Genomic DNA, 12,986 nt, shown 5'->3' on the forward strand with positions numbered 1-12,986 from the left:
CAGTGATGGATCTCTGTGCAGCATGTAGCTAGACCCTGAGAACCCAGGAACTTGCTGACAAGATAGCAGCAGGTCTGGTATGCTCACTGTAGAAAGTAGAGAGTGCCGTCGGTGGCTTGTCCTTGAAATCATAGTGTTCATAGTCAGAGTCGGACTCTTCAGCGTGAGATGTGATCATCGCTGCTGTTGCTGAGAGAGCGAACACAGAGGTAGTTACCAAACATGTCAAGGGGAAGCAACCCATAGTTCTATAAAGAGACCACCTGCCCCTATGGTGATGAACTGGTAGGTACAGATTTACTGTATATAGCCAAAGGCCATTACAATCAAGTAGACACGATGAACTGTGGACAATGATTCCCATTAGAAATACTGACAAACAAGAGAGAGAGAGAGAAAGGGAGGGAGGGAGAGAAAATGAATGACAAGGATCATCTCTATAGAGCCAGCGTGGTGTGTGGTTAAAAGCAGCACACTCTAATCTGGAGAACCTGGCATGATTCCCCACTCCTACACATGAAACCTGCTGGGCTAGTCACAGTTCTATCTGAACTCTCTCAGCCTCACCTACCTCACAAGGTGTCTGTTGTGGGGAAGGGAAGGTGATTGTAAGCCACTTTGAGCCTCTTAAATGTAGAGAGAAGTGGGGTATAAAAACTCTTCTTCTTCTACAACTCCTCTTGGCTAATCAGTTTTGGCTCCCACCTTATGTTAGAGTCACAGCTTGACACAGGCAAGGGAAGGGGACCTGCATCACCTCACTTTAATCAATGGCATTATGGGCACTATCTTTCAGATGCTGGTAATACCCTCATAGCTTCATTCTGTTCTCCAAGACTGTTCTCTAATGACCCCCCTCCAAATAGCAGGGGAAAGAATAATAATTTGTCCATATCTTGTGCTGTGAATGCTGGGAAAATGTCATCCTTAACAGGGCCATCTTAACTCATGGGCCCGATGGGCACTTGCCCGGGGCCCCCACGAGCCTAGGGGCCCTATGCTAATCTGTGTATGTTAAGTGTCTTGCCATAAATAAATACTACGACACAGTAGTCTAGACTATACTAAACTTTTTATTCCTGTGAGTGGTTGTCGTAGGGGCCCCAGCCCACAGGTTTGCCCAGGGGCCAATAATGCTGTTAAAATGGCACTGATCCTTAAAGCAAAGCCATATAGCTGTAGCACAGCCAATGAGCAACTACTGTACTTTTTTTGCGCTATAAACTAGTCATTAGAAAAGATACCTTAGATCTCTTTTGGTTCAATGCATGGAAAGAGGCAGTTGTCAGGAAGAAAGGAGAGAGAGAGAAAATTGGAAAGGTGGAATGAGGGAGCAGTAAGTGTCAGCTTTGGCTACCTTCTCCTTTGGGAAGGCTTGTGGGCATTTCCCGATAGTCGTTATTCACTCCAGTGGTCATCCCTGAGATCGGCATGCTGTGATTCATTAGGACTGGAGCAGTTAATGAAGCCGAGGAAATGCCACGGGCTGCAAATAGAAACAAGCAAAGGAAACAGGGTAAGGATGTGTATGCAGCCAGGATTTTGACTCCATCACTCCATAGTACAACCGTTTTCATTCAAACCTCTTGTTGCCTGTTTTTTGCATCTCTTCACCTCCAGTACATTTCTAGCTCAGACAATTCAGGGATGGCAATAGGGTTGCCAGCTCCAGGTTGGGAAATACCTGGAGATATTTGGGGTGGAGCCTGAGGAAGGTGGGGTTTAGAGAGAGGAGGGACTTCAGGGGGGTATAATGCCATTGAGTCCACCTTCCAAAGCAGCCATTTTCTCCAGGTGAACAAATCTCTCTCACCTGGAGATCAGTTGTAATACTGGGTGATCTCCAGCTACCACCTGCAGGTGGTGATCTCCAGCTACCACCTCCAGCTACCACCTGCACTACCCTAGATGGTAGTGATTTTTGCCTGTGATTGTGAAACCTGTCCAGCTGCCTTAGCAAATTGGAGTTTCTTTCTTTCTCAGTAACAGGGATCCTAAACCGGGATAGTTGTTAAGGCATCTGAATGTAGCTATCACAACAAACTGGAGTTAGATTAAATATTTTCTAAACCAGGAAGCCTTCAACTGTGAGCCAAAATGGGGGAGCTGGAGGAAAGGACTGTGTAAGCCTGAGAATTTAAGGCTCATTCACTTCCCAAATTGTAATTGAATAGAGCTGTATGTAACAATATATCTAAATGCAGAGAACTTTGCAAAATCTGCTTGATGGCTATGTAACCCTATGACCATGGTCTGATCTACCTGAGACTTTGCAGCTACACTGATTTCTGCCAGGAGGGTATCTGTTATGGGTTTCAAAGCCATGGCTCAGTCCTACTTTTAATATTTCCCCAATCACAATATACTGTACTTATCCTAGCAAATTTCCCATAAAATGTCCCATGTGCCTTTCCTCTCTCCGGCGTTGGTGCCCAGCCTACCGATGGTATTGTCTTTCCTTCTCAGCAAAACAATAAGAGTCAGAATGGCCATAAAAAGGAGAAGACCCAGGATGATGCAGAGGATTAGCAACATCTGGTATGATGGTGTCTTCTCTTCCCAGTTCTCACGTACAGCCAAACCTGCAAATGGAGAGATAGTCAAAAGAGGGAGAGAAGGGAAAGAGGCTTCTAAGGCAGGATCTGGATTTGTGCATTTCTGTTTTTCTTGTTCTTTCTTAAAATGGTGGATAGAAAATGTGTCTGTCTTTAAATGTAGCATAGCATGGCATGCCTTACTACAGCCATACCATTGCCAAACCTGCAGGCTCTGCCCATCAGTGCAGTTATCAAAAACACACAGAGCAGGTCGGGCCATGCCAGAACAGCAGCAGGAGATCCTGCAAAGCAGATGATCATCCAATGGAGCCCAGATCTGCAGAAATCCGTGAATGCAGACAAGAGCTAAGCTGCTGAAATGCCAAAAAGCATACACTGAATGATCTCCTCTAAGCACATGATACTGGGCCTTGATTAAGTCCTGCAAATTGCCCCTACCCCACTGCAGTAAATTCAGGGTTTTTCCCTACCTCACCAACGTACAAGGTCTGGCTGATTGACCTGTCCATGCAGCCCTTCCTTTTGTCACATACTTCATCATGCCCTCCTAGGGTCAAGTCAATACCGAACAATCTACAGATGCAGATTGGAGGGAAAGTTTGCAGTTTGGAGACATATATGGGATGGACAGCAACTGAATTTTAGATGTTGTGACTATGTTGTGACTACGTATGCCATGTAGAAAGAAGGTTATACTTCCTTCTGTTGACATGCTGGAGAGTGGAAGACCCTGAGGCTGGAAACAAATGGTAATTTCTTCAGGTGGGATCTGAAGGTGGGATCACTGGGTAAAAAAAAACTGTCCCACTACTGGGTCTCTAAGAGCCAGCAAAAAGTGTTTAACTAGAAGCAACAGCAGGAGAAATGGGTCTGTGGTGTACCTTAGCAAGTGACATCTGTGTCTCAATGGTAGAGCCTCTGCTTTCCCTGCAGAAGGTCTCAGGTTCAATCCCCGGCATCTCCAGTTAAAGGGATTAGGCAAGTAGGTGATATGAAAGACCTCTACCTGAGACCCTGGAGAGCCGCTGTCAGTCTGAGTAGACAATACTGACTTTGATGGATCAAGGGTCTGATTCAGTATAAGGCAGCTTCATGTGTTCCTGTGTTCAAATCATAGTTTGAAAAATTACCGCCTGTCTCTAGCCTCATTGCAACGGCTGCTTTGGATCTGCCACCAGATGAAATTTGCTTTACTAAGACCGGGAGTAAAATTTTGTGATCTGCATGGGGCATGCTACTCATTTTATTGTTGGCTTTGGCCTATTAGACCTTTCACCATCGTGACTTAAATTGAATATGTTTATTACCACAATGTCTACATTTTCCCCTTTTTGCTTGACTCTCCCATGAGCTTGGCCTATGGTGTAGGGCTGATTCAAACACCTTTATTTGCTTCAGTTGTTTTGCAGATATGGAGCAGGCCTGAAACAGCCACATGTCCACTCATTTCACTGATACAAATGGCAATGTGTTTAATGGACTGGAATACTCCACAGAGGGGTTTTTTTTAATTGGAAGTTACAACATGCAGCCATTGTTATATTGGGGTTGCTCTAGATACAGAAGAAATTGCCTTGAAGAGACTTGCACTCACGTGTAGTAGGCAGAGGGCTGCTTGGAGTCCCTGTGTTTGGGTATGTAGAGTTCTGCAAACCCCGTGAGCCTAAAAGCCAGAAGGAGATCATGTGAGAATAAAGACCTAGCAACAGTACAGAGGACAATAGAGATACAATTAGCCATGCTCATCATCCAGACTGCATGTACCGGTGATTCTGGCTGGCAGTTGTCCATGCACATCTGAAAACACCAGAACCGTCCAGGGGAAAGCCAAGTACTCCCCCTCCCCAAGCCTTCATACTACTTCTTGTTTTGCTCCCCCTTCCTTCCCCCTTTTCTCTTCCCATCTAGTCCAGGCTGGAAGTGGCCTCTTTTTCATTTTGGGAAAGACTATGCAGGTTCATCCAATCTTTCTTGAAAAGGCTATGAGATCTGGGAATCTTGATGAATCTTGCATAATTTTTCTATTGGTCTTGATGATGCTCATCTGCTGTAGCAGTGGGTCTTCACTGAAGACCATTCTGGTGATATTTTCCTATAGTCCACTTTCACAATGTCTACACATCATTTGCCTGTGTCTGTTTCTATTCCTGCACAGCTTCTTTGTGGGTCATGCAAGGTGCAGTATGGGGCATACTGGTCAATATCAAATTCATCTTTACACATCCGTAACAAGAATCACACATTTCCTCAATAGTGCAAAGAAAGAAGAAAACATGAGCCATTTGTTTACCCCACTGTTGCGGTGGAGAAGCAGTTAACTGGCTCATGGGAACACTTGTATCATTTTTTGTACCAGTGAGAATAAAGAAAGGGGATAGGGGAAACGGAAAACACATGGACCCGAGGCCATGTTTGGCTCTTCCTGCCCATTGCAATCACACCCTCAGAATCCAGCGGCTAAGATGGAATTTTCGATTTTGTCTCAGATTGACATGGGTCAGAATCTGGTGTGCTATTTCACCTGATAAAGACATTACTGAGATGTGTTAAACTGAGATTAATGGGTTAGATCCCATGATCTATCGGCTGATGGTTGTAGATCGTTTCTGTGTCATACCCCCCATACCCCCCCCCCCGGTTCTTCCTGATCCTAGGAATAAACTTTCCCATGCTCATGAGAAATTTAAATGAAGAAGGGGAGTGAAATTGCTCTTTATGCCACTTCCACCCACATAACTTCATTAATAGAATAAAGAGGAGAGGGCAATTTTGTCCCCTGTCCCTGAAGCCTCCTGACCCATGTGGCTTTTAGACCATGTGGGATCCATGACCCTGGGAATAAAATTTCCTGGGCAGACCCAAAACTGGGTCGCAAAGCCTCTGAAAGTGGGTCTCAGGTCAGTCCTCCCTAATGGCAGCTCCTGCCCATTGCATCCTTCACTTTCTTGTCTCCTCTCCAACTTTGCATTTTCATCTCCCCTTCCCTCTTTGTGACAATAATAATGGGGGGAAGCCATCTGGCAACTGGTAACAAAACAAAAAAACACTCTTGGACCAGCCCTGGATGGGTCACTATACAAAGTAAGGGGGAGGTAGTTGTTAATTTCCTGCATTGTGCAGGGGGTTGGACTAGATGACCCTGGTGGTCCCTTCCAACTCTATGATTCTATGATTCCATAAAAGGCCAAAGTGCCCTCTCTCTCCATTATTATTTGCTTCTGTTGTTGAAATTAGAGAGAGAGAAAGAAAAGGAAAGAGAAAGCATGATGGAAATACTAATTAAGGCTCAAGCACTAATTACCGTTACATATCAAACCAGCAGCTCTGGACTGGTCACACAGATTGGAGTTGTTGTAGCGCCAGAAACACTGGGCGAGCGAGCTTTCATTTCCAGAACAGTCATAATACATCTTTCCCAAAAGCGTATGGTCAAAGGGCACCTTTGGCCCTACAGCCCCATTGCTGCACTTCAAGAAGCGGCAGAGCACATTGGCCTGTTGTTGGTACCAGCTGCTATCGCATACAGTGTTCCAGACCCCCTCGTAGTAGACCTCCACTCGGCCAGCACAAGCATCTAGTCCACCCGATAAGCGCCACTCCTGGTGATCTATCAAAGTGGTGGGGAGGAGAGAAAAGGGGGTAGAGTCAGCAGAGGAAAATGCTATCTAACAAAATGCTATTTACTAGGATAAACTTGCCAGGGTCAGGGGCTCAGAACGCATCCGATTTCACTGGCTAAAGCCAGAAATGGCACACATAGGGCATTTTCATAAGAGATACTAAAAATGGTACAGCAATTTCCTGTAATTGCAAATCAAATGAGAAAGCTGCATTGATGAAACTTTAATTAAAACTGTCTCTTCAGCTTTCCATATCACAACATTCAGAGGTGATAAGCTGGATACTAAAGGAAGGCAAATGTAAAATGTACAGTGGTTGGATGTCAATTCATTTATATATTCTGCTTTCTATCCCACATTAATCATGCTGAGACATGCAAACAAATAATATATGAGAAGCTGAAATTGAGGCAGCTTTTCTAGGAAGCAACAAGGTGTCTCTTCAGGCATCGGATTATAGAGCGGGCACTGATTTTCCTGCTTCCATCTCATATATTTGAAAAATAAGCTCTAATCAAGAGCATGGGAATGTTGTTTTGACTTTTCAATTCTGATCTAAAAATGTCTCAGGCTGGCACATAGCTCAAAGGCAATTTTGGTGCCATGCGTGAAAACAGCCCCAATGTTCCTGTACTAGTTCCTGATTGCACCAGCCCATCAGTCGCAGGGTACGGAGGAGAAAGATGCAAGGCTTCTTCTATCAACCTGTTTCCATGCAGGTGGAAATACTTAAATTTCATCTTGTACTCTTATATCATCCGTTATTCTACTCAACAGAGTTGCAGACTTGGAGCAGGAGGGAGGACAACTGTGTCCTTTCTGCTCTCATTTGAAGCTGGCCAGATGAGGAAGCCATCTTCTTTTCTTCTCCTACTTCACTTTGAGTCATCTGGGGTCTAAAAGAAGCAATATGGTAATAGCATGGAACTGGGTTTCTTGCTGGGCAGTTTGGCCAGTGAGAATGGTGTAAGAAGTTGGCTATCCCTGGATTATGTACCAGCTAACAATGGTACTAGCTGACAACAATAAAGATGGCAAAATACCTGAACACACCACGCCAGCATCTTCCTTGTGCCCACAGTCATGTTTCTTCTCAGAGGGACAGTCCCACAAATAAGATTCATTCCCTGAGCATTTCACTTCATCCAAATGGATGGGGCCTGTTCCCTTTTGGAAAAAAGAGGCATTGGGAGCCTGAATGGCCCATCCACAACCCAGTTGCCGGCACACAACATTGGCATCAGTCAGATCCCAGCTGTCATCACATACGGTGCCCCAGATACCATCGTCTTCAAACTCCACTCTGCCAGCACAGCCGCTTCCTCCATCCACTAAACGTAACCTCTGAGCTTCTAAGGGAAAGAAGTAGAGAAGAGAGGGATTGCTGGTCATACCATGATAGAATGAGGTAATAGAGAAGATTCAGTGCAGATAAAAAAATCTACAGAATTTGGTGTGTTTAATCAATGTGACACACTGTGACTGTGCATGATTAATGAGGTGGAGTCTCACTAGGACAGATGTAGCTAGCTGACAGATGTAGCTAGACAGAGGTCTCTAGGAAAAGCGGAAGAGTGTCATAGAGCCTGGAGATATTTAGCTTACCGTGCAACAATAGATATGCTGACGGTAAAAAACTGACAGTAAGATATCCCTTATTTTTACAGTTCACACTCTGCAGCTCCCAAATGTCCCTGTTTTATGTTTGGAATTCTCATCTAGCATATATGAATACATATGAAGCTGCTTAGCACTGAGTTAACCACCATGAATTTTGGAAAGGCAGGCTATATATTTTAAGTGAGAAAACCTGGTCCATCTAGTCCAGTACATCTACTGAACTAACAATAGTTTTCCAAGGTCATAGCCAAAGGTCTAAGACAGTGACCCCCCAACACGGGCTCTATGGCACCCACATGTGTTTCTTGGTGCCCACATTCTTCTTCCACAAAGCATCTCTTTTCAATATAAACAGCCATACTTGGCTCTCCTCCATTGGAATAGGAAGAGCCTAGGAGGCATCAACTTTGTGGCTACAGGGTCCACCCAATTAGGAACAGCTGCTCTACCACAGAAGGAAGCTTGGCTTGGGACCTCCTGATATTTTGTGATGACTCCCAACTTTTCTGTGATTGAAACAAACCATTGTTGCCGCCATTGTGTGATTTCTCCCCTCCCCCCATGACAGCCATTTTGTTGTGGTACCACTCACTACCCGTTCTTCAGATTCCATAAGTACACATGGGTTAAAAAATGGTTTTGCCCAACCGATCTAAAATTTGCTACTTGGGATCCTTTTAACTAAGTGACTGAATCAGGGAACTTCTCCATACAAAGCATGTGCTCTTCCATTGACCTATGGCTCTTTCCCAAGATACAGGGTAAGAAACGGAAAGGCTTTTAAGCCTTCCTAGGAACAAGGGTAGCATGGCAGGAAAGGAAATTCAAGAAGCCTTTGTCATGCAACAAAAGATATGGATGACTTATCCCCAGGCCAACAGTGGGACAGTCAGCAGCTTGCTTTGCCCCTGTGACACAGAGAACTCATTTGATTAAGAGGATAAAGGCATCATAATCTATGGGCCAGTTAACCTGTGTAATCATTTCTTAATGACTTGCTTGTATGCGTGAAGAAACATGATTAAATGTCACTGACATCTTTTATGTAATTTCATATCACCTCGAATATAAAACATTTAAACAGAGTCAATTCTGAATAGCGGCCAGCTGTTCAGGCACAGCCTGGCTATAGGATGTGTATCTGTGAACCTTTGAAATGATGAGGTTTCTATCAAATACTGCAGTTGAGATTACAGGAAAATAATAGCTCATTCTCTGTGTGAGAGGCATTCCATTTGCAGCTTTGTACAAAGGGCTTGAATATTGGGGGGTATTGTTCTCTAGGGGCCTTTTCTCTCTCCAATCCCCCCCCAATTTCTAAAGGCAAAGCCCTTTCCCACTCCAGGTAAACACTGCAAACAGTGGAGAAGACTGAGTGGTCCTCAGTTCCACTTTCTTTTGTTGCTTTCAGAGAATTAGAAATCTTGCTCAGCCAGTCATGAAATTGTCATGCAGGAGAAAATGCAGAACTTTTCATGTGATGCTGCAAGGCCATTTTATTTGCCAGGGCTTTTAATAGGGTATAGACTTCAGCCAACTCTAGGGAGGTTATCTGTAATTTTATTGTGTATGTTTTAAACTATGATTTGTAACTCGCTTTGAGCACGAGGAAAGGCAGGCTGCAAACATTTTAATAAATAAGCATAAAATATTTGTGGGTTGAACAGTCATGGAAGAACTAATGATTTGGACTCTGGGTTGCATTCACAGATCCATGATGCTTCCACAACTTAAGAAGTGATCACACCGATAAGACTAAAAGGCCATGGGTTATATTAGCTGCCAGTGAGGTCTATTGAAGCCAATGACAATATGGATGATGAACAAATCTCCAGATATGGCCAATACATCCAGGAAGATGTTGCTCAAGAAAACAAACCCCATTCTGCTCAGTCCTCTATCAACCCCCATCAGTTGGAATGGGCGCAAACACAAGCTGCCACCCACACAGCTTCCTGCCTCTTTGATCAAAATGTCACTGAGGTGACAGCATGAAGTTCAGGGTAACCTCAAAAACCAGAGGTATGTTAAGCACCACCCTTTGGGACTGATAACCACCAGGGGACCTTGGTCATATCTGCATAACAACTATGCATACTCCCAGTTGGGTACAACAGCATATACCTGGAAATGTAGTTGGCATCCCTGGAAATGGCAGGTATCTTTTTTCCTGGGAGAATCCTGGCTCAAAAGAGGGAAGCAGATCATACTCCTTGATAGTCATGTGTGGGTGGATTGGAGACCTCTGCACGCTGAATGCCCCTGGGGACATGGATTATGACTGGCTACAACGGCATCCAGATTCCAAAGTTAATGATGCACCATTGTGCCCTAGGGTACTGTTCACCCTGAACTGTATATAGTCCAGCATTTCCTAAAAGCTAGTAATGGAAAGTAGGATGTGGACATCGAAATCTTCACCCCACACCTCCTTACGTTACTTAGAGGAGTTAATCCACTCCAGATTTTGTTCCTGCAACTCTTGATAGAAGATTAGTATACCAAGAGTGTGACTGTGTGATATCACAAAACACTGTTCATTTGTAAGTTAAAACCAGTGACTGTTGTGACAGTATAATATTATATCATGTAGTGTGGATTGTGTCTCTTAATCAAGGCTGAGCTTTGGTGGCACTATGTTAGTGACCTTACTTAGTGTTCCAGGGTGTGGAATGGTACAGTATAGCCCGATTTTGTCAGGTCTCAGAAGCTAAGCTGGATTGGTATGTGGAAGGGAGACCTCTAAGAAGGACTCTGCAGAGGACGGCAATGGCAAACTACCTCTGCTTAATCAACTGCCTTGAAAACCCCACCAGGGGTGCTATAAGTTGGCTGAGACTTGACAGCACTTTACATGCACACACTTACAGTGCCTTCCTGAGCGTGAAGGGCGAAAGCCCTTAGGAGGCCAGGAAGGCGCTGTGCCGGCGTTCGCCCACCACCCCGTGCAGGCGTCTGGGCAACTGACTCCGGCCTTAGTGGACCCAACGCCAGTGGAAAGGCCCAGACGCTGCCGCAGCAGCGCCACACTGGGACTCCGACAGGGCCTTCCACCAGCGTCCCACCAGCGTAAAGGTTGTACCAGCATCCCGGGAGGCGTTAGGCAGCCTCCTGTCCCCTTTCGTCCCGGGATCGCCGGCGCGGAGAAGAGCGAGGCTGCACCTGCATTTTAGCAGGCACAGCCTCGCTTTTCTCTATGGAGCGGAAAGGTCCTGTTTCACCCAAAAAACACCTCTAAAGGGCTTTTTTTCCCCCAGCATGCAGGAAACGGCTTTAGGAGGCAGCGCGGCAACACCTCCTCCCCTGTGTTCATGCACGTCTAAATCTCAGCTGTTTCCTAATATTGTATTCTTCTGTGTATATTGGTTAGTTTGTTTCCTGATTATTTTGTCCTCCTCCAAGCAATTCACTTCTTGATCCTCCCTAGGTCTCCATGACAACCTCCTGTTGAACACCTGACTGCTTTTTGACTATCTACCTTTCACATCTCTCCCAGTCATCCCAACTAGTAGATAACATAGCATAAAAGAGAAATCCTGAGCTGTTTTCTCTTCTAGGTAATTAGGTTCTAGGTAATTGACACTGAGAAAGATGTCTGAAGAATATTGGGGTGGTTTGAAAGCCCCCTTACTGTGTGAAACCATAGGGTTGGACCCTACAGCAATTTAGCAATAGTTTTTTTTTAAAGTGTATATATGACAGACACACTTAAGGCTGATAACCTATCAGAAATATAAGGGGAGAGTTGACAGCAAAATCAGCCCTTGGTTTTCTGTCATTTATGTATGTAAGAATCTACTGTGTTCTCTGCAAAATATGTATTTATTCTCCCCGAATTTCCCTGAGAATTTTCAGTTCTCATTTCTTGGAAAGCAACTAATGCAATCATTAGATGCTACTTGACTTTTACTGTCTACAACTACCAGTGTCATCCTAAGCAGAATTAAACCCAATAAGCTAGAAAAAAATGGGATATACATGTTCTAAACAAATGAACACTCTTCTAAGTCCATCGAAATCAACTCTGCTTACAATGGCACTGGTACAGTGGTACAAGTACTTTCTTGTTATTCCAAGGTCCTGACGCCACATTAACTATATGGCACATTTTAGAACAAACAGGGTATTTTTTATCTTGGTCAGTGCTTTTTATAGACTAATGCTCTCCTGTATATTTCAAATAATTTTGATTTGAAGTTTATAGGTATTTTATAAGAGGAGGGCGTTATTTGGAGTTTTATTTTGTATATTTGTGCTGTTTCAAATGGTAATTTTAAGCCTCCTTGAACAATGAGGAAAGGTGGGATATAAATATTTTAATGAATAAATGAACAAATTAATAATAAATAAACAATTCCCAATTTTGTGGTATGATTCAAAAATCTAATTTGGATGTGATATATAACCAGCTGAATGAATGACCAGTTGTGTATTTTGCTGGCAAATTAAGCCATAGCTGTCCATACAGCTTTTTTTTATTTCCATGTGCAAGCTTTCCTACTGGAAATGACTGTGTATTCAGTTGCCTGTGCAGAACTGAGACACTTTGAAGCTCACTGCTGAAGTGACTTAATCTGTACTTGAACCTCTGTTGCTTTTGTTAAAATAACAGATTAAGTGCTATAGTCTTTGAACAAGTAGAGCTGGATTTAACCACCATTCTCCCTGGGACCAACTGAGGCCCCTCATAGGGTGCTACCTCAACCTCCTCCCATGTTCACCACTCTCATCCTGGAGGCAAGAGATAGCCAGAAAGGGTTGCAGTGTATGAACTTTAAGTGCTTCACATCTGGAATGCATTCTCACTTCATGAGAGGCAGTCAACTGGGTCATAAGTGGTACACAACTTTCCAACAAACAATTTTTGGCCTTGTGCTGCTACTGCTCTGCATGAAGTTATAGTATACCATGGAATCCTATTCAGTGGCAAACAGCAATCTGTGTTGCTCTTCTTCTAACTTCTTTTCCCCGCTGTGTCAAAGAGAGAGGGAAGGAAGGAGGGAATGGTACATCTGGACAGCAGCAAGGAGGTATGGAGTAGATCTGGCTTCCTGCCTTCAACTCAATCCCCCATGAGATATGGCCCATGGCCTGAATTAGTTGCTGACTGAAAGGAACATAGTGTAGAGCAGTGGTTCCCAACCTTTTTTTGACCAGGGACCACTAGGACTTTTTTGTTCGGTGCAGG

At 44.1% G+C, this 12,986-nt stretch overlaps 1 protein-coding gene across 1 annotated transcript in view; it reads right to left on the reverse strand.

Annotated features, from left to right (window-relative positions):
* The window catches only part of CD6 (CD6 molecule), a 50,508-nt gene that overhangs the window by 3,120 nt on the left and 34,402 nt on the right, over positions 1 to 12,986 (reverse strand). The window contains exons 3-7 of the mRNA XM_056851993.1: positions 7,222 to 7,530; positions 5,866 to 6,165; positions 2,442 to 2,582; positions 1,358 to 1,486; positions 88 to 189 (exon numbers count right to left, since the gene is read on the reverse strand). Of these exons, the coding sequence (XP_056707971.1) occupies positions 88 to 189; positions 1,358 to 1,486; positions 2,442 to 2,582; positions 5,866 to 6,165; positions 7,222 to 7,530 (981 nt within the window). The remainder of the gene's footprint in view (positions 1 to 87; positions 190 to 1,357; positions 1,487 to 2,441; positions 2,583 to 5,865; positions 6,166 to 7,221; positions 7,531 to 12,986) is intronic.

This window comes from Euleptes europaea, chromosome 6, assembly GCF_029931775.1.
Source record: "Euleptes europaea isolate rEulEur1 chromosome 6, rEulEur1.hap1, whole genome shotgun sequence".
NCBI classification, from domain to species: Eukaryota; Metazoa; Chordata; class Lepidosauria; order Squamata; family Sphaerodactylidae; genus Euleptes; species Euleptes europaea.